Genomic DNA, 21,048 nt, shown 5'->3' on the forward strand with positions numbered 1-21,048 from the left:
AAAGAGAGAGAGCGAGAATATATTGAGAATTGACTGTAAAATTCGATGTATTCTGACAAATTCTGATAGCACTAATAAACAAGGCCTAAGCGGTAATATGATGCTTTTCTGTTTAAACTAAAGTCTAATAAATTAAATTATTCTCAAATTTTTCATTATTCAGTTTCCGTTATGTATACATACCCAGACAGCACAAGGATGTCCTTAGGACGTCCAAAGGGCATCCAGGACATACATGTAGGATATCCTGAGGATATCCTATTTTAATCCTCGGATCTCCTCTGGATGTCCTGAGGAAGAGTAAATGATAGCCGTACACTAGCCTCTGGAGAATCCAGGGAGATCCTGTGGAACATCTTAAGGATTTCTATAGGATATGTTAGGGATATTTTTCATACGTTAAAAGGAACAAATTCTAAAATTTAAATATAAATTAAGATTGCGTTCTGTTATTTACTGCCAATACTAAAAATCTAATACTAAAAATAGTTCACGTTCTTTAATATTTGAGGTTTTCGTGCTGTACATGAATATTTTAGGTTTGGCTTCCGGGTTTGAGTCGTGTAATATTTTCAAAACAATCCAATATCTGACTTCCTTATGTTTGGATTGCATCAGAAATTGAACTGATAAAAAATAATTATATTTTTAATTTCCTGTTAGTTGCTCTTTGCAAGCTTTATATAATTCTCATGACCAAATCTCAAATACGAGTTTGCGCTTCGCATAGCGGTAAACAAACTAACTAGCGGTTGAATACTATTTTTTGTAAAGTTTTTGGAATGTTGCGCATAGTAACATTTCTCATAAATTATTAAATAAATAATAATTTTGAATATGTGAAAATGTGCGCATCAAATTCAATTATTAATATTAAACGAAATTAATGTTAACAGTTAATTGCACATGTATATGTCCTCTGGAAATCCAAAGGACATTCAATATAATAGACAGGGCAGGTATCCTACAGACATCCAGGGGTTATCCAATGGACATTTATAGGACATTAATACTTATTACAATACTTAAAATTTCTAAATTATATTAAATAGCCTACATAACCGAAAGTAATCATGTATGCATATTAAATTTTCATAAAATATATTTATAATAATATCTTAAAACATCCTACAAATATCCTGAACCATCCTGGACATATTCAGGATGATCCTGAGGACGTTTTGTGCTGTCTGGGTATATATATATTGTACATCATCTCTCACTCTTTCAAAACTCATATTTATACTCCATCTCATTTTTTTTTCTTTTTCTCTCTCTCATTCTGTCAGCTGTTCCACACCTTGCAACCTTCCTCCTTCCTCACGCTGTGAGCGCCACTTGCGTATCGCTCGGTCATTCAGTCGGTCGGTCGGTCGGTCTGGTCCCTTCTTCTAGTATGTTTGCGCTCACTCACTCACATCAATTCTCAGTTAGTTCGGTATCGCATTATGCTGCGGTCAGACTGCGTCGCACGTTGCTGCATCCGTGTCGTGTCAGTGCGTCCGAGCTGTGGCCATTTCGTTTGCATCAGTGCACCTTTGAGTGAATTCATTTTGGGGAAATTCTTGCGACGTGATCAGGAAACCGCTGGCATGCGCCTGGCGGGAAAATGGGCAAGACCGCCAGCAAACTGAAATCGCGGAGAAGTCAGAGTCAGTACGCATTTTCCTACACATTTCATATAATACCACGTTTCTTTTCATATTGCTTTTCACGTTTATAAATTATCTCGAGTCCATCGCGATCTTTTATCCCTCGATAGGAAATACCGATAGGCGGTGCGTCTACCGACATCCTGTGTAGAAAGTTTTGATTGAACGAGGTGCGTATTTGTAACAAAATAGATGAAAAAAGAAATTGTTTGAATTTTTTTTTTTCAATATGCAAGCATTTGTCATGCAAATGATATTGATAAATTAATGATAAATAAAAAATTGCAATTGTATGTTAGTCTAGTGCGTCTAGTGAGTTTATATGTAGTGAAGTTTCCGATGGTGTGTCGTTGACGAGGGAAAGGCGACTGGCGATGTCGCGCACGTCGCATTTATCGCTGATGACGTATGCGTGCGGATCGGATTATATGAAGACACGTGTGCACACACACATTCTGTTTAATCTCCGCGTTCCTATCTCATCTCTCCATTCGTACGATTGTACATCGTATGTACAATAGACGGGGGAAACCGAGAGAACGGCGTTCGTATATACTATAACGTAAATTGTATAATATCGCGCACGTCGTATTTATCGCTGATGACGTATGCGTGCGGATTGGGTTGTATGAAGACACGTGTGTATTCTGTTTAATCACCGCATCCCCACCTCATCTCTCCATCCGTACGATTGTATATCGTATGTACAATAGACGGGGGAAACCGAGAGAACGGCGTTCGTAAAACATAACGTAAATTGTATAAACGTTACGTAAGTAATATCCAATACGCAACGATGCATACATAACTCAAGTAATATATGTCACTGAATGAATACATTTATATAATATTGTATGTATATATGAATCAACGTTAAACCAACATGAAATTTATGATTATATTATATCGGTGGCATACTAAAATTATTATAAAAATTAATGAAGAATATAGCTTAAAAATATGAAAACAAAGAATATATTTCATTTTTTAATAAATTTTTATCTTTCTAATCTATATCGCTCTGTGTGTGTGTTACGTATGTTAAATGCGATAGACATTTCATGTATTTTAGCGTATCATAAAAAATAGGATCAAAAATTATTTAGCTTTAAAATCATAATTATTTTGCCTTTGTTTTCATAAAGATTAAAATTTACAAATTTCAAGTTTTGCAACAGCAAAATTGCGTTAAAATTGCCTTCTTATTTTTTAATTAATATAGTATTTTTCTAAATATTGGTATAAAAAATATATATATATATCCGACAAAGAACAATGTTATCACTAGGTATTATGTTCACTTGTGGACAGAGGAAGCAATTCATTAAAGGAAAGAAATGTGCAGACAAATGTAATACGCAGTAAATGTAAATGCGAGAAAAAGAGATAGCGAAGCGGATAATACATATGAGAAAGTGAAAGAAACAAACGATCCTACTCACCTGCATTCCACCACTTCGCTTTTTCAAACGCGAACAAGTTATCGAAAGGTAAGGGGGTTCCATAGCTCCATGTCCATGGTACATTGAAACCAAGTTTGATCCAAACCGTTTATGCATGCGCGCATAATCACGAAAATATGAAACGCGTTTAATATATTGCAAGTAGTAATTTGGTTGACCGTGTTGCTCTTTTAATACTAATTTAAAAATTTAAAGTGCTAAATATTATATGTGACTTTCTCTCTCTCTCTTTCTCTCCCAAATAAATTCAATAAAGTTATAACAGTCATGCTAATTATTGCTTACTGTTGTGCAAAATTATGCAATGTAACAGCTGTGAGAATAGAATTATACACTCAAAAAAGTGGTATTGCAACTACAGCAAAAATTTTCTGGGTGCGCAAAATTAACTGAGGTACATAAATGATTAGCAAATACTGTGATATCGCATATGTTTCGCATTTAATCAATCTAAGTGACAGAGACAGAATTTATATCTGAACTGTTTGTGAAATTTAGAAAGAATGTTTTTCTGTGGCGCCTATCCATGTTAAGGCCAATCATACTTGTTATAAAGTTTGGCTGTGGTATACAGAAAAGATTAGCGGCAAGAAACAAATGAATATATAATCCTCACGTCTAACATATTTGTATAACGCGCTCAATCTATCTAGCTCTTTTAAACAATTTTTCTCAATTTTTCGATGCTGCAGTTATAATTGGCAATTATATTTCTCACAAAGATCGTTTAGCTGTAGTATCGAAACTCATATTTATCCAATGCAGTGATTAACATTTGGCAATGGGACCTAAATTTTCTAGAAGATATTATTAGAATATTGCTGCTATAAATTCTATATGTAACAGACAATATTCTAACAGATACAAAAAATAGCGATAAAGTTTTGTTGTGACACCTAGAAATCTACCTATATCAGCAAGACATTTTTTTGAGTGTAGTAAAATTAAGAAACGGCGCAAACATGCGTGAGTATAGGTCGAAATTCACGTATTTATTATGCGTGTTGTATTAAGCTAATTTTATAGCGATATGCGTGAAAATATCACTCGTATAACTCGTGCATTTATATGTACCGTAAAGTTGTATAATGATTGAAAATCAGAACATTACAAATCTCAAAATGAAAATCTTAACAAGTAGTATAATAATATTATTAAATAAGCGAAAAAATTCAACGAGAAAATGTATTACGCAATAAAATATGCACCTCGTTCTGAATTGCGTAAATATTGTTTTTATTTAAGATTACACTAATTACGATCAAGCGCATAATTATCATTGTCATTAATATCAAATTAAAAGTCTTTTATTATTAATAATCAATTTTTCAGTTTTTAATTTTATTGGTTATGCATACTTGCGTTTATGCTGCATGCATACATTAATTTATCATAATTTGATTAAAAAAGAAGATGCGGTAAGTTTCACATATAAATTTTTCTGTGCCTTTTTTAGGCATAGCATGGAGCTTCCGATTCCCATCTATGAATGCACTGCAGACCCTAGGCACCAGCGGCCGACGACGCAAACGAAACGGTCTTGCTTCATTGGACTCGTGTAAAGATCTTAGGCAAAAAAGGCACACGATACATCTACAACCGGAAGCGATCATTCAGAAGGAGCCAAGTTTGATTGTGACATTGCCGTCACCTAACAATTTCTCTAGGAATAGTCCAAGGTATGTCTCAAAGTTATAACTTATGAATTAGTCTTGCGAAGGTATGGTATCGAAATACCGGTATGAGATTATAATGGAACTGACGATTCTCCCGAACCGGTTTTCTTAGATCTTTGTCTTTAAGATACAAGACGTATTTACCTCGTATACGATAGTCAACAAATGCGGGAATTTCACACGTATCTTACCTATATTTATTATATTGCTAGATTGCAATATAATATATGCAAATTTACATTATAGTTTTTCTCTCTTTCTCTCTTTTCACGACATGGGATTATTGCAGAGAGAGAGAAAGAGAGAGAAATTATGGACAGCTTTAATTATGATGATAATAAAAATTTGAAATAAATAAAACTGCATAAAAAATCATACTTTGAAATTATTTTCTTTATAGTGTGGAAGTACAATATATTGACCAAAAATGCACCTCGATGCTGCTTATCGAACGTTTTCGGATGACGCAAGCGCACCTTGGCCGCACGCCCCTCCTCCCCCTTTACAGAGCTCTTATCCGAGATCAATAACCCCCATATTGACGGAATAACCCATTCGAAAGCATTAAAAGATAACGGTACATTTTTTACTAACTGCGTTGCGTTTTTAGACGCGAAACGCAACATGCGAAGCATCTAATCTCGGTGCGCATGTATTTTGATATTCGTCATCTGTCAAAACTGCTCGCTTTGACAGACGGGGAAAGGAACAAGTAGAAGCAGAGCGGGTGAAAACAACGAGGGCGATAACTCGCAGTGACGTATAATCAAGGGTTTAAAAATGCGTAGAAATGGTAGTAGTTATTGTCGCGTGAATGATGACTGATTCAACTTTGTAATTATTTTAATACAGGAATTTAATCTTGGTGTGCCACATAGGATACAAGCTCTGTCAAATTTTCGAGTTTATGTAATAAATGCCGATACAGACATGTGGGCAAAGAAGAAAATATTTTCATTGGCATGCAATTAATTTCTCTTTGTGTGCTGTCTCATTCTTCTTCGCGCGTTTTTCATATAATCTATTGATATCCGGTGATACTCTTGTGATACCTTGCGAAAATACGGACCTGCGGCTCGAGTTTGTAAGCTTGCGCTGGTCAGTGGGGTGCGTGCGCGTGCTCTGAGAATCGAGAGTACAGACAAATTCTATCTGCCCATTCGAAGAGCCGCATAGAGAGTTCTTCTTTTAGAAGATATCGCAATTCACGAGAGAAAATTGCGTCAGAGGTCAAAAACAACAGCCGTGAAATGTGACGGGTTAAAGGTTTCATTCTGATCGCAGGACACCGGAGAACGACAGCGACGCGAAGGAGGATCGCTACATATGTCCCAACCAAAGTGAATCGCCATCGACGAAGGCACTTGAGAGCAACAACAATTTGTCTCTGTCGATGGTGAGTACTCGATTGTACACAGACAATTTTGTTTTCCATTATAAATTTTGATGGTTATTTGGAAAAAATGTATAGAATTAATTGAGGATCTAGTCATGAATACTTTTGTAAAAATTAGTTATATTTAATTTAATTAACTGTACACATTATATGGCATAGGATGCCATATTTTTTACCTATAATGTTTTATCTATAAATGTTTTAAAAAATTTTTTTATAATAAAATCTTATATGTATTTGTGCAAACGTATAATCATAAATCTCAATTAAAGTGACAACACTCGCGAGAGAGAATCTTTTTAGCGCGATACAAAAGAAACGATACACTCGAGCAATGATAGGTTGTGCGATAACCGAGGTTGTTAATGCGGTACGTCGATGACGCGAGTAACAAACTACGATCATGTGACGAAGAGCTGAAGGCTCTTTTTGTTAAGCCAATCTTCGCTAGACTGCAAAGTCCCGTCTTCTTCCTGCCTTGATTGCTACAATTGCCTTACGCAGAACGCTCGCGCGATATACTATCACCGTCTCTTCTATCATTCCGAGTAATTAATTAAGAATACGAGAAGATGTCGACATGATATTAATTCATTGAATTCAAGATAATAATGACTCATTATATATTTATATAAAGTAAAAAAAGTTCAAGTTCCACCTTTTTCCGAGTATATGCTAGCAAATGCGATCTAATTGGCGCTATAAATATTTTGAAGCGTTTAAAAAATTCAAAGACTTCAAATAAAGTGCTGAAAACAGAAAATGTGAAATAAGAAATATAAATTTTCTTTTGTTTGATCGCAGGAACCACCTGAGGAATCCACTCGCAAGCTCTTAGAAAGAGAATTGCGGCTTCTCGATCCGCGAGATTTACGATCGCACGCTTGGTACCATGGCAGTACGTTGCGTGGCGGTCGAAAAGGTGCGGAGGTGGAAGTACCGAATGACGGGGACTTTTTGGTGCGCGATTGCGCTTCTCAACCCGGCAACTACGTTCTGACCGTGCGCTGGAAAGGGCAACCACTTCATTTTGTCATTAATAAGGTAAATTGCGATTATTAATTAATATGATTAATTGCGATTATATTAATTCAATTCGAGGAAACAAAAGCGCCTTAAGATTATTAGCTCTCATTGCAGTTAATTATATTATGAACGACATTTGTAGTTATTTGTCAACAGAATGAACAAATTCGCTTAAAATATTTTAAGATCACATTATCTTATAAAAGTTTAAATGTGGTTTTCCTCGATAGGTTGTAATTCAGCCCGACACGGTTTATGAGAGAGCGCAATATCAGTTTGAAGATGAGGCCTTCGATACAGTTGCCGATTTAATAACTTTCTACGTCGGCAGTGGCCGGCCAATCAGCCAAGCCAGTGGCGCTCGCATCATTAATCCAAGGCCCAGATCGGTTCCATTGACGTGCATTGCGGGAACCACAAACAATCAGCACTGCTCTAATTCTTCTTCATCCTCTTTGTCCACTGGTTCGCCGCCTCGTTTACCCAAGAAACAGCAACGCAGCCACTCTCTGACCGCTCAACATCATGGTCCCGATCAACATGTCGCCTTAGAGGATAATCAACAAACAGGTCCACAGTTACCTATCCAGTCTAGTACTTTACCACGAATACCGCCAATTCAAAGCCAGCCGCCGTCGTGTTCTCTATCCTTGGGCCGGCAAAAGATTATTCGAGTAATCTCTGATCCAGCACTGCAGCAACAACAGCAACAATTATCGAATCTAAATCTGCAAAACACTCTGGGTACGGCACCACCAAAGCCTCCCAGAGTGCCCTATGTGCCAAGCCATCAATATCATCATCATCATCATCATCACCACCATCATCATCATCATCATCAAAGCTATCAGGCTTCTGGCAGCGACAGCGGAAACGGATCGGGAGATAGCGAGTTTGAGACCAACAATTCCGGTGGCGCCAGCAATCCTTCCTCCTCAGTGCCAATTAAGGGTGTAGTAATACGCAGCCATTATAATAATAGTAACAATGGCATTAATGATAACAATGGCAGCGAGTACGAATTATCTGCAGAGGAACAGTTGGTGGTAGCCGCGCCGTCTCTAGAAATTACCACAATGCTCGATATCGAGGGCTTTACCACACTCCTCTTACCAACTGGCGAACACAGACCTCTGGATCCGATAGCCTTGAGGGGAGTCTCAGGAATGTTATTAGACTCGGCACCAAGAGTACTCGCTTCCCATCTTACGAAAATTGATCTCGAAGTGGCGCTTGAACCAGGATCCGGAAATAGAACTGGATTGAGCGGTATCGAGCTGGCAACTCTTCCTCATGGTAGACAAGCTAGAATGGATCTGATTGAGAGATCGGAATGTTTGAAACTACTAGTGGCGGTTACTGTGCTAGCTGGGGCCACGGCTATAGGTAAGTCTTGTAATGTGCTAATTATTCTATTTACTTTTGACATAACATTTTTGGTTATAGAAAGAGAGAGAGAAACTTAATGTTTATATTAAATAAATTATATATATGAAAAACAACAGTTAATCTCTCTTGTATTAAACTTTAAGGAATAATAATTGTTAATATTGCAGAAAGGGCGGCTACCATTAGCAAATGGATCAAAGTGGCGATCGACACTAAAACTGCGCTCGGCAATCTATACGGTTTCTGTGGCGTAATGCTCGGCCTGTGCTTACCGCAAATTCAGAGACTGGCTAATACATGGCATTTGCTAAGACAAAAACATACAGACGAAGCTTTTAGTTTTGAAGCAAAACTAAGGCCTACTTTGCGGGCTATGAACGAATGTACCAATCCGCAGGCGCCTAATACGACATTGCCACATTTGCTACCAATTGCATTACTCGGAGAACGCAGTCCTGAAGATGTTTTGGGTATTTATTAAAAATAATTATTTTTGCTAAAAAATGCTAAAAATATTGAAGTATTATTTTTATTCTGTCACTTTTTTTCTTCTCTCTTTCAATGTTAGTATTATTTTTGCTGTTCACAGGCACCGTGGCGCCTTCCGGACTCGCGGCAGCAATTCTTTCATCGTGGGAAAATTCGGCGCCCGATTGCGGTCTGTCGATTGTCTGGTCGCATCTCGAAGCAGCTCGTAAACTAGCCGAGAGTCTGCCACTTTTTCGCAGAAATGCAGAAATCGCCTTAGAAGGTTGCAGAAGCGACGAATTACTATCGGACGCCTTTCGCACTGAATTTCATATTAAGTTTTTGTGGGGCAGCCGCGGTGCAACTGTTGCCCCTGAAGAACGTCATCTCAAATTTATCCAAGTCCTTGATGCAATGTACGATAAATGTGCAGCTAGCGAAGTGACTGCTTAAAAGACAACTACAAATATCAAGAATAAAAACAAAGAATCTCCGCGCGAACATTGTTTCTTTTCCTAAAACTATTTAAACTATCGCGTCGAAAAACTTCTTTTTATAATTTGTTATATAATTACGAGTTTGATACCGTAAAAATTAGAATATCCAGTATATTACTATATATAAACCATACTGTTGTACTTCCGAATCCCAAAAATATCAGACGATCTTATGCCTAATGCAATGCTTGTTTCAAGCAAACAACAGTGAGAGCATCCAAAGAAGCGATCAAGTTGAAGTCTACCTATCTATCTACTGTCAACTGTACTTAATTTTAATTAACACTAGATTTCAATAATGTTATGTTAATAAATATTGTTCATATTTGTTTACAAACAATATACGAATTAAATATACACATTACCCACAAATTTACTTTCCCTAATTACTTTTATACGTGACGTTTATAATTCAAAATGTGAAGGTAAATTGTAATTATCAATTTTGCGGTATCGGCGATTGTAAAACTTATAAATTAATTATAAAACTTATACACAAAATAGTAATCGATATGAACTTGGCGCCCGATTGGCGCTACTATACTCTGTAACAGCTAGACGGTGGCGTGGCCCCCTGACCCTTCAGGCTTCTCTCTGATATCAGTTTTTCGAGGTTTGACACAAAATTCTGTTGTCTACGATTTGTTTGAAGTTTTCACAAAATTCAAATATTATTTTTCGTTACAGCGTGGTAATATTATCCAATAATCATATCACTATATATATTAGAGTGGACGTGAATAAAGGGGAAGATTTCTTGTTCAAGCGTTATAAAGGCAAAACGCAAAGAATTCTAACCAAACGGATAACCGAACCATTGTCAATTCTAGCCAATGTGAACTTTACTATGACTCACGCGATGTATTGTTATTAAAATTGTTTCTGTATTCTATATTCGAGATGTATCGTAAGAACAGCAGGTAATATTTGGAAATTATAACCAATCGCAAATCTCGAGTAGACAATAATGGCAAAAATGGCGATGGAAATGTGGAAGTATATTTTAGCACTTATCATTGTAAACTCAGGTGAATAAAAATTAATATTTTGTACACGAGAGATTTAATTCCGACATTATTAAAAATAATCACTAATTAGAAATCAATTTATAGTGGCCACTGAGAGAATAAAGGATATGATTTACATGCCTTTAGAGGGTGTAGCTGCTTGTTTCCGAAGACACAATGGCACACATCAATTTGGATGCTCTTGTAAGAATTAATATTTATCTTATGTTTTTTTGAGTTGTAACCTGCATCTTCAATATGGGCTATTTTACGCTACTTTATAGACACCCAATTACAATATTTCATTTACTTACAGCCAGTAGATCGGGAAGTGTAGGTGTCGTGCATCTGATAGAGACAGATGGTGACATTACTTGGATAGAAAAAAACGCCACTGCTGGTCCGTACACTGTAGTCCTTCCATTTGACATGTTTACTAGAAATACACTCGTAAAACTACGAAGTACTAATAATATAAATGGATTGCTATTAACGAGAAATACTAGTCGTAAACGTCCGTCAACGTATTCACCTGAAGACACGTGTCCAAATCGATATTCTGGTTATAAAAAATGTAACAACGCGAAACCATGGAATTCTGTTGGATCTGCGTTACTCATGGAAGATTGGCCATTTCCCATGTTTTATACAGAGGTTAAATTCATATCTATAAAATTATCAGTAAAAGTTTGATATACGACGATCGATATAAGACACATTTAATATTAAAAACATGTTTTTTTTTTTCAGAATCAAACTGTTTTGGAGGCCATAAAATCTTGTTTTCAGACACATAACGCTCACGATCTCGAAACTCAGTATCAGAGATCTCTTTGCGCAATAGAAATGAAATCGTTCATGTATGCTGCTGTTAACTCGGAATCGTGTATAAAACGTACCGATTTCAAGTTAAATTTTCATCCGACGCAATTTTGCGATCCACTCGGAGACAGAAACATACATTGGCCTTTAGCGCCTCTCGATGAGAATAATAATACAGTAATAATAGTAACGGCGCGATTGGACGCATCATCATTATTTGACGGTATATCACCTGGTGCGGGTAATGTTGTTACAGGACTTATAACATTACTTGCTACTGCATACTACTTGAATCACTTAAACGCCACTGTTGATAGTACGTATCAATCTTCCCTGTGAAATTGTTAAGAATAATCTTTAATTGCACTACGCGCGTACAATGTATGTATATATTTATCTCTATTACTATTATATCTAGAGACAAACATTGTATTCTCATTGCTGAATGGAGAGGCATTTGATTACATTGGATCTAGTCGTATGGTATACGATTTGAAACAGAACAATTTTAATGCTCTCGGTGGAATCAATTTAAACATCGACGACATCAAGAGCGTGATTGAGTTTGGTCAGTTAGGTACAGGAGAAATATTTCTTCACAGCAATGGCGAAGACGATATGATAAATCGTTTGCAGAAGGCATTGAACAGTAGTGTTTTAAACGGTAGTGTTCCACCTACGTCCGTGCAAAGTTTCCTGGAAGCAAAACCGAATCTAACGACCGTTGTTATAAGCAATCACAAGGAACAGTTTAAGAATCATTATTATAACGGTATTTTAGATGATGCAGAGAGTCTCGATTTTAATAGGTATTAATGTAGCTCTTGTTTGAAATTTTTATGCATATTTCATGTGTTTTGCATTGAGATTCTCATCATGTATTATGTTTTAGCAACGATAGTAACGCGCTTGCATCAGATTTAGAGAGAATTGCTCTTCAGGTCGCTAATGAACTTTACCGGATGGTGACGGGTGAGCTAGACCCGCAGCCCGCGTATCTACCGATATCCATGAAAGAACTTATCACGAAAATGCTACATTGTTACTTAGAGAGCGCCAAATGTGATCTATTTCGTGCGTCTTCGGCGCCTAGTGTTAAATTGATTAATCAGGTCCTACCATTGTACGTCGGTGTGCACAGGGCGCCCAATCCCGCAACAAGTTTAACGGGCCAGCTTTTGGCTTTTCTGACTGGCGATTGGCTTTTTGAGATGAATGAAACAACGTGTTACGAGAATCGCCTCGTTTGGATGAGCGGATTCAATTTTTCAGGATTATGTATAAATTCGACTGTCAATTATAGCGCAGCTGTAAGTCCTGCGTTTATCATCGATGGTAGGTTACTGATACTCGCAATTGGTATATCCATTAACGAACTTTCCTAATAGTATATCCTCTGTTGTAGGATATGACATGAAATCGGGGATCTATTCGACTTGGACAGAATCTATATGGCAAACATTGAGTGTTAGAATGTTTCTTAAACCATCAGCAGCGACAGAACGCTTCAGTATGATTCTGGGTAGTTTAATCGCCGGTACCTCGTTTGTGTTAGTGTGGTTTATCAATAATCGAGCTGATGTTTTATTTAATTCAAGGTTAGTATTATATTTAAGCAGATTTAAAGATGATTAAATAAATAATATAACACCGATGACGTTCTGCTTCAGGAGAACCGTCGATTGCTAGGGATACGCCGCGGACCACATATCAATGACCAGGTTAGATAATTATCATCAAGATCCAGATGTTCCAATAACTAGCCTTTAACCTTATGTGTGGTGCGCCCTCGGACGATTTTTTCTAATTCATATATTTCCAAGTATGTTACTTTATTATCTCATTATCATAATTATTTTTATTATTTATCATCATCGTTTCACATGTGCATTGTGTTCAATGGAAGGAAAGATTATTAATTGATGCGTCCTTAATATTTTCGAAATGTAAGTCACCAGACATATCTTTCCTCTTTTCTGCGATTCTCTCTTTCTGTACGATATGGCTCCATCTGTACTGTAAATTAAATGCGTTTAAATTATAAAATTTTATATGTATGTACGAGAAAAAAACATAAGAGGACAATCGAGACGGAAGACTCGATATATTTAACAGCTTTGTATTTGTATATATATTATATATATATATTTATTAAATTACTGCACTGATAATTTTAAAAACTCCTGTTTCCTCACCACAGTCATATTGAATTATGATGTAAAAAGCGAAAACTTATATGAAATTAAGTTTTAGCTAAATACATCAAAATAAATTAATTTTTTCATCAATCATATTCAATAATATGAATTGATAAAAAGTCGAAAACTCCTTTTTTATCTTGCATTAATAAACATACAAGAGTACCTCATCCATATGTATCTTACATTTCCAGCAAAAATAGAATTTGAGAAAATTAAGATTCACAGTTATTTATTAATCCATGATTCGAAAAAAGGGTTCCTTCGGTATATTTTACAAGAATTTATGTTATCGAATACACGAATGGTGATATAAGAAAAAAATTAATTTATTTCCATGTACTTTGTTAGAAAAACGTTCACATGATTTCTCGCTTCTGTGAAGGATTACAAGTCTTGACACGATACCAACGGGTACTTTTAGTAACGATACAAATTTGTTATTCGTGTAATATTACAAAAAATCGGCATATGAAGTCATATGATATACATATATTTATCTTTCTCTTTTTTTCCAGGTGGTTTAGGTTTAGATTTAATGTTTTCAAGATAATAAAAAATGCATAATGTTTTTTATTTACTTAGCACGAGTATTAAGTCTCGATTTGTTTCATATTTCCTTGTGTTAACTTTCACTTTGTATATACAGGTTTTCATTAAAGCCATGGAATGAAAACATAATGTATATAGAGATATATTAATAGTATTAATAAACAGTATCTTGTACATGTTACGGTAAGAATAAAAAGGAAATAATGCAAGCGTGATGGCGTTTATTATCGATAACCAACTTATTTAACAGGGCTTTGATGTACATGGGAAAGAAGTATTTAATTTATATATCTATGCTTCCTTTTTTTAGTATACATGTAAGTGTATAATATGTTTCTCATTTACGACTTGAAACATGGACAAAGTTAGAAATGGGCCGTTCTTGGAAAAGATTGATTCAGAGATTTCAGAAATATATATATAGTCTTTTTTTTCTAATCGTAATCTCTCTCTCAATTCTTATTAGACTTCATGTCTATAAACTGAATATTTACATTTATTTGGTTTGCTTTATTGGATTTCTGGATTTTACTTTAGGACGCAATCTTACATTTCAAACACATTTGCATAGAACGAAAACTTGCACGAATCAAATGACATTTTTATTTCACATTACTAAATAAACGTGGAGAAAAAGTTCAAAGTAGAGAGGTCATTCCAAGAAATTAAAAATATGAAAGTTCGATATTTTTACAATAAGAAAATATATAATTATGAAATAAAGCCATGGGTCTTTGCATAATTATGTTATGTGCATACAAATATTTTAATAACAAGTGACGTGCAATTCGCAAGATGCTAAGTGCAGATGTAATTTCTCAAATTGGATTCATCCATAAATTTCGACGAAAAGTCTGCGTCGATGATCACGATTTGTTAACTATTTAATAAACTATTTGTTATTTTGCGTGCCCATTCCTACTTTTATGTCCTCTTTTTTTTCTTTAATCTAGTTTTCGATAGATAATTTTCGCATCGACATTTTAATGCGGCAAAAGTGTTTACGTTTTCTATCGTATAAAGAGTATCTATATGCACGCGTCGTAATAATTTTTTTTTTATATACGGGAACATCCTCATACGTAAAGAAAGGAAAGTATTTAAAGTGAAAATATGCCAATAGCGCATATTTTAAATGCCACGCGTTTCGCGACTTTTCGTGCACACGTGCATATGGATAAAAAATCATTTCTACAACGCACGTCCCGACATACGTTCAACCTCTCCTCGGTAAAATTGTTTACGCTCTTTCTTCATTTCTAATTATTTTTTTTTTAGTATACAAGGATGAAGTAGGAGGCTGGGCACCGCCCACCGAATTATCACAGTTGTCTGGTGCCGCAGCACATACGTATACGTGGTTCAGCCTTACAACCTACCTCTTAATCTATAACGTTATCTTAGAAATTTTATTTATCTCTCGGATACAGTATAGTCCCGTATGACGAGAGAGAGGTGGCGGTTTTGTTAAAGCAATAATATTTGCTAGGGAAACGATTTTTTTCTTTCTTCATCTCGCGTTGGATCGCGTATATTATTGCTTATTACAAACAATCCGGTTGAGCATAGTATGCAGATCCCTTTGGGGTGCATTTCCCCATACTTTTTTTTCTTTTTTCAAAAAATCGAAAGACTAGATTGAGTGATATTTTGTCCCCACAAGTTTTAATCTTTATTGTATTGCGACCGATTGTTTATTACTTTTAAGCGGACTGATGTCGTGGCTATATCGTACACACGGAGCTATACTGTCAGCTGTCTGCAATTGATAATATCGTTTTACTCGAGTTGTATCGCATATATTTTCAAGTATCTATATCGTGCGATTACGATATCATAATCGTTCGAAGCGACTGAAGCAAAGCTTATGTTGCATACAAAAAAATCGGTATGTTCAAAAAAAAAAAAAAAAAAAAAAAAAAAAAAAAAAAAAAAATAGAACAATAAAAGTAACAATAAAAACTACAGAATTCATTCTCAATACGAACAAGTTGCGCGCTACTATAAATGGAAGCACTCTGTCAATTGGCTATATACATCAGGAAAGTCAATACATATATAAGAGGAGAGTAATGGAGAGGAACAGGAGAGAAATAATATTTGGCTATACTCTTAAGGCAACCATACACTTTGACACTGCAGGCTGCGTCATATGACATATTTTCTTCCTATGATCGAGTGACTAGTGTCGTTTCGCTTATCGAGAACTAATCCGAATGAGGAAAACGACGGTGACAATGTATTGGCAAAGCTGAGATAAGTTAAGCCGAAACGAGAATTCTCCACGATCTGTGTTACTGTTCACATTAAGAGGAAGAACATCTTTCTACTGAAACTGTATCGATTTGGAACTAATTTTCACTACGTTATTTTACGTCCCAAAAACTAACAAGATAAAATGGCTTTAACCACTTATGTAAAAATCTCGATGGACGGATCGCGTGGAAACGATAGATTGGGAAAGCATAAATGTACATGCGTATATGTGTATCGGGAAGAACAGTATATACACGAATATATATTTCAGCAAGAACAGTTATAATTTGCGAGTTTTCGATATCAAAACTTGCTGGATTCGAAGAAGAAAAGCTCGAAATAAACGAGCATTAAAGTATTTCAAGGAAGAAGAATATCTGCCGTTAATAGTAAAACGTAATGATCACATGTAGACAGCTAGTGCGCATAAACATTAATATTATTCTAAAAAAAGATGGCGTAAATGTATGTCGTCGGATATATCCATTTTTTTTCAGTAATAAGAAAAGTATTAACTTCTCTTTTACATACTCGGTAATATTTGTTCTTTGTTTCATTTTTCTCTCTCTTTCTCTCTCTCTCTCTCTCTCTATCTCACACTACAGTTCCGCATGTAATATGTACAGTAGTAACGTGCAGTATACGCGCGCTCAGGGACGACACTTAGATTTTAAAAATATATAATTGTCATATATTTAATGTAGTATTATATATCATCATTGCGTTGTGTGTTGTGTTGCTGTTTTTATTGTTATTACTATTATCATTATTATCATTATTTTATAATTATAATTATTATCATTATCAATAGCGTAATAATTATTATCATTATTAGTTATATTTTATTTGTATTATATTATTATTATTATTATCATGGAGGGACAGCGCTTTGCTATGCCACGACACTGCAGAGCTGAACAAAGACTAAACGCGGAAGTTACCACGCTCTTTAATGGCACGAAAAATACAATCAATATTGCATTACTATGAGCTATGTCCTCATCTAATTTGAAAATTAAGTAAGTATCCATTTTTTATCTTTTTACAAAACGTGATGCGTCTAATCAAATGATTTACAATTATATACTAATTACCAATGATTCAATTGCCGTTTCATTGTCCGCGTATTGCATTCCATTATACAAAGCAGATTAATAAATTTCTATCTCTGAATAAGCTTATACACGAATTATAATCGCAAACGAAAAATATGCGGATACCGGGTATTTTGTTGCAACGCAAGAATGGCAATTATTGCAATAGGAGCAGTATGAGTATTAGTAATAGCAGTAATAGCAATAGCATTAGTGGTAGCGGAAGCGCGATAGTATTAGTAGTAACAGTAGTAGTAATAGTACTGGTAATAATAGTAAAGTCATATAGTATAGTAATAGTAGTAATAGCATTAATGGAAGGAATAGCAATAGCAGTAGTAATACTATTACTAGTAATAGCAGTACAGTAATAATAGTAATAATAGCAGTAGTTATAGAGTAATAGCAATAGTAGTAGTAGTAGTAGGTAGTCAAATAGTGGAAACAGTATTAATTGTAACAATACCAATAATAATGTAGTAAAATAAATAGTTTTGTGTGTGTGTGACAAAAAACTGACAATAATTGATATTGAGGCAATTAATGTATTATGTTAAAAATATACAAAAAAGAAAATTTATACACGCGATATAATTCATCAATAATATATGTTTGAAAATGTACATAACCACCAAAGAAAATCTTTTCATAGTGAGTTCTTGTCCGATGAATCATTAATAAGATTACATTTAAATTAAACAACGTATATTTTTCTAATTACATTTTTTTATAGATGTCATAAATAATATTATCATGAGGGGGAGATGTAAGTTATAAGAAAAAATAACTAAACTAATAAGAGATTATGATTCGAAAGAAAACTCAGATTTATCTTCACTATTCGCGCGGTTATTCACTTGAAAATTTGTCATCAAAAATAAATAACATTTCATAGCTTTATGCAAACGTATCTTTTCGTTTAAATTAGATATATTTAAGTAAGCTGCTCTTTCTAGTACCTATTCAATCTCAGTCCTCGTCTCTCATGTGTTATACATGATAAAGTTAATATTCTCACCACGATATGAACCGAGATTAAACAAAGCTTCCCATATGAAGAAGCAAAATAATCATTTATGACTAATTGTTAGTCATAAAAAAAAACTAATAGATTGGGTAGATGACGAATAGTCAGAGTGTCGAATGATCAGAGAGCGTGATAACCTCTACCCACGTATTCTTAACTTTCGCAAGATTAATTACGTATTTGACAGTTAAAGCGATATCTATACCCGAATACCTTAATACTGTAATGAGCAACTGGATTTGAAGGTACCGTAAAGAGGTTGACGTTTCGGTGATCGACAGAGGTCAGTGAAGATCATCTTCATCGCTATCGTTACCGTCTTTCGATCTAGCGGCACCTCCCTCACCGTCGCTAGAACCCGAATCACTTGCCGAGTCATCGGACTGCCAGCCTGTTTGTTGTTGTTGAGTCGCTTGTTGTTGTACAGCGTGTTTCGAAACCTTGTGACGTTTACCAGCGCGCGACGCCGCATCCGCACCCGCGCCGTCTAGCATTGGTTGTAGGATTCGTCGACGAGCATTGATAAACCAATTATTCACTTGTAGCAGCGTTAAATTCGTCTGGCTGGCGATTTGACGCTTTTCATCTTCGGTTGGGTAAGGATGCTGCGATAAATATGCGTGTGTCGTAAGGTTATAATTAAATGTGTCGAGATTATACGACTGTTCTGCACACAATGCACACAATAAATTATCAGGTAGATAAGTACTTACTACTAAATGCTGAAAGAGCCACGTTCGCATAATGCTAGTAGCATGTTTAGGCAAAACACCTCGCTTCTGACGTCCCTTTCTAGCGCTACCGTGATTACTTCTATGATTCCCAGCGTGATTCGAGGCCGCGTTGCTGGCACCTTCCTCCTCGTCCTCGCTCGCCACCGGAGAAGGTGAGCCTGCAACAGTAATGTCTAACCACGATCGACGTGTTTGATATACTCGTAATTTACAACGTGATAATATAACAGCAATTTGTGTGATACGTTGAGAGAAATACAGTTAATACTCTTTTTTTTTTTTTTTTTTTTTTTTTTTGCTTTTTGCGCACGCGTATATTTATATATGTAGCACGAAATAAAAGAAACACGTTATAATCCTAACCAAAATACTTTTCATCATTAGCATTTCCGACATCCGCGTATTCCGCGTTTTCCCGTTCTCGCAACGCGACTAGTCCCCAGTATCCAGCCTCTTCCAAATATACTCTGTTGGAGATAGTTCGTAGATACTCGTTACTGTCATCTATAATAAATTTTAACCAGATTCGCTATAAAAAAGATAAAAGTTGTCGAGAAATGTTGATTTATCCCAGGAAAAGAAGAAAAAGGTCGACGGAAAGGAGACAACGTATCGCGATTCGGCCGACCTTACATTGGCCAGAGCAGTTATATATTCGATCGGCGACAATGAGTGATAAAAAGAGCGATTCGACGGCAACTCTCGCGGATTAGACTCACCTTGGCCGAGATACATGTCGTTAACCGGGGCGCATCCGTGCGCCCCGATCTGCGAGAGAGGCGTGCTTCCGTGCACCGCGGACGGTGAGAGTGGATCGTCGCGGTCTTGGCTATCAGATTTGCCCGAGTTGCGCTGGATGGCGGAAGACGACGATCGAACCGGTTGATTATCGTGATTATCGCTCTCTTCTCGCGGATTCGCGCCGTCGTTCTCCGCCAGTCCGGAGTCCCCTCGGCTCACTCTGAATCCGTTAGCTCCCGACTCAACATCATTGCCTGTAGATGACAGCACCTGGCAAATATATGTCTCAACTAGCCGTCAGAGAGCAGGGATGGGAATTTTGTAATCATCTCAAGAGATGTACGCTCGTGGCGTGGTATATAAAAATCGGTTCATCGGTTGAACAATCTCGCGAAGCGGCGAATTATAACCCTTGCCCCTTCCGCGCGTACATCTCTTCGACTATAAGGATATCTACGTTGGTAAGGGGAGTAGACAGACCGGGGGGGCGTATATCGGACAAACGTCTAACCTGCAACGGGCTGCTGCCATTGCTGCCACTCGATGGACCCATATCGTGCCCATGGTGGCTGTAGTCGCTGCGTAACAGGTTCTCGCTCTGCATCTTGCCCTTCAGGCATGTAATGTACCTGTTGCAAAAGTCCTTGCACAGCTCTTGCACCTTCTCCAATTCCAGAAGGTGGATGCGCAGCACCTGTATCGCCTTGATCATCTGCAATGTCCGCGAGAGGAACGAGTTTCGATTTTCATTAATGACGATCGTCTTTTCACTCACGCTTCATTTGTTCCCCGAGTCGCGATCTCGATTCTACTATACAAGCGCATCGAATGATACGAAAAACAACTAAAGACAAGAACAACAAAAAGGCATTTCCAGTCTTACCAAACCGTCAATCTCGGGGTCATTGATCAGGAAGGGCTTTCGGTCTCTTTCTTGGTGCTGGACGAAAGCCTGTATATCCATGTTGAAGCTTTCGGACGTGGAGTTGTCCGAGCTCTGGGTCGCCTGTTCGCATCTTTCGAATAGTAACGCCAGCAACGGGAAGAGCG

At 36.4% G+C, this 21,048-nt stretch overlaps 3 protein-coding genes across 10 annotated transcripts in view; 2 read left to right on the top strand and 1 right to left on the bottom strand.

Annotated features, from left to right (window-relative positions):
- Positions 1-1,423: 1,423 nt before the first annotated feature.
- Positions 1,424-9,926, top strand: LOC115234126 (breast cancer anti-estrogen resistance protein 3). 4 transcript variants are annotated; one of them, XM_029804899.1, is made up of 8 exons: positions 1,911-2,424; positions 2,941-3,142; positions 4,572-4,794; positions 6,076-6,187; positions 6,992-7,231; positions 7,444-8,599; positions 8,770-9,072; positions 9,192-9,926. In XM_029804899.1, exons 3-8 carry the CDS (start codon positions 4,601-4,603, stop codon positions 9,521-9,523), a joined length of 2,337 nt encoding a protein of 778 aa, XP_029660759.1. In that variant the 5' UTR covers positions 1,911-2,424; positions 2,941-3,142; positions 4,572-4,600; the 3' UTR covers positions 9,524-9,926. The 4 variants fall into 4 exon arrangements, with proteins under 4 accessions (XP_029660761.1, XP_029660758.1, XP_029660759.1 ...); XM_029804901.1 differs by lacking the exons at positions 1,911-2,424; positions 2,941-3,142 and adding an exon at positions 1,424-1,656; XM_029804898.1 differs by lacking the exons at positions 1,911-2,424; positions 2,941-3,142 and adding an exon at positions 1,424-1,652.
- A 250-nt stretch (positions 9,927-10,176) lies between these two features.
- Positions 10,177-16,073, top strand: LOC115234127 (nicastrin). Its single transcript, XM_029804902.1, has 8 exons — positions 10,177-10,595; positions 10,680-10,778; positions 10,891-11,228; positions 11,325-11,712; positions 11,815-12,205; positions 12,289-12,731; positions 12,802-12,994; positions 13,067-16,073. The coding sequence occupies exons 1-8, from the start codon at positions 10,535-10,537 to the stop codon at positions 13,083-13,085; spliced, it is 1,932 nt and encodes a 643-aa protein (XP_029660762.1). The 5' UTR covers positions 10,177-10,534; the 3' UTR covers positions 13,086-16,073.
- Positions 14,582-21,048, bottom strand: part of LOC115234129 (homeobox protein PKNOX2-like) — a 9,231-nt gene continuing 2,764 nt past the window's right edge. For 4 of the 5 annotated variants that reach the window (XM_029804905.1, XM_029804904.1, XM_029804907.1 and 1 more), the window contains 6 exons: positions 20,882-21,048; positions 20,510-20,710; positions 19,977-20,268; positions 19,621-19,761; positions 19,237-19,430; positions 14,582-19,128 (listed from right to left, as the gene is read on the bottom strand). In XM_029804905.1, the coding sequence (XP_029660765.1) occupies positions 18,808-19,128; positions 19,237-19,430; positions 19,621-19,761; positions 19,977-20,268; positions 20,510-20,710; positions 20,882-21,048 (1,316 nt within the window). In that variant the 3' untranslated portion in view covers positions 14,582-18,807. The remainder of the gene's footprint in view (positions 19,129-19,236; positions 19,431-19,620; positions 19,762-19,976; positions 20,269-20,509; positions 20,711-20,881) is intronic. The other variant, XM_029804908.1, reaches the window with a different exon arrangement.

Source organism: Formica exsecta, unplaced genomic scaffold (assembly GCF_003651465.1).
Source record: "Formica exsecta isolate Colony F162 unplaced genomic scaffold, ASM365146v1 scaffold194, whole genome shotgun sequence".
Classification (NCBI taxonomy): Eukaryota; Metazoa; Arthropoda; class Insecta; order Hymenoptera; family Formicidae; genus Formica; species Formica exsecta.

What these genes read in the sequence shown, in the direction of transcription:
- LOC115234126 (XM_029804898.1), top strand. Translation starts at nt 1,610, where the DNA reads ATGGGCAAGACCGCCAGCAAACTGAAATCGCGGAGAAGTCAGA. An exon ending in TTCTCTAGGAATAGTCCAAG is followed by an intron (nt 4,795 to 6,075) that starts GTATGTCTCAAA and finishes TTCTGATCGCAG; the next exon opens with GACACCGGAGAACGACAGCG. An exon ending in CAGTCCTGAAGATGTTTTGG is followed by an intron (nt 9,073 to 9,191) that starts GTATTTATTAAA and finishes TGCTGTTCACAG; the next exon opens with GCACCGTGGCGCCTTCCGGA.
- LOC115234127 (XM_029804902.1), top strand. Translation starts at nt 10,535, where the DNA reads ATGGCAAAAATGGCGATGGAAATGTGGAAGTATATTTTAGCACTTATC. An exon ending in ACTTATCATTGTAAACTCAG is followed by an intron (nt 10,596 to 10,679) that starts GTGAATAAAAAT and finishes ATCAATTTATAG; the next exon opens with TGGCCACTGAGAGAATAAAG. An exon ending in CTTAAACGCCACTGTTGATA is followed by an intron (nt 11,713 to 11,814) that starts GTACGTATCAAT and finishes TATTATATCTAG; the next exon opens with AGACAAACATTGTATTCTCA.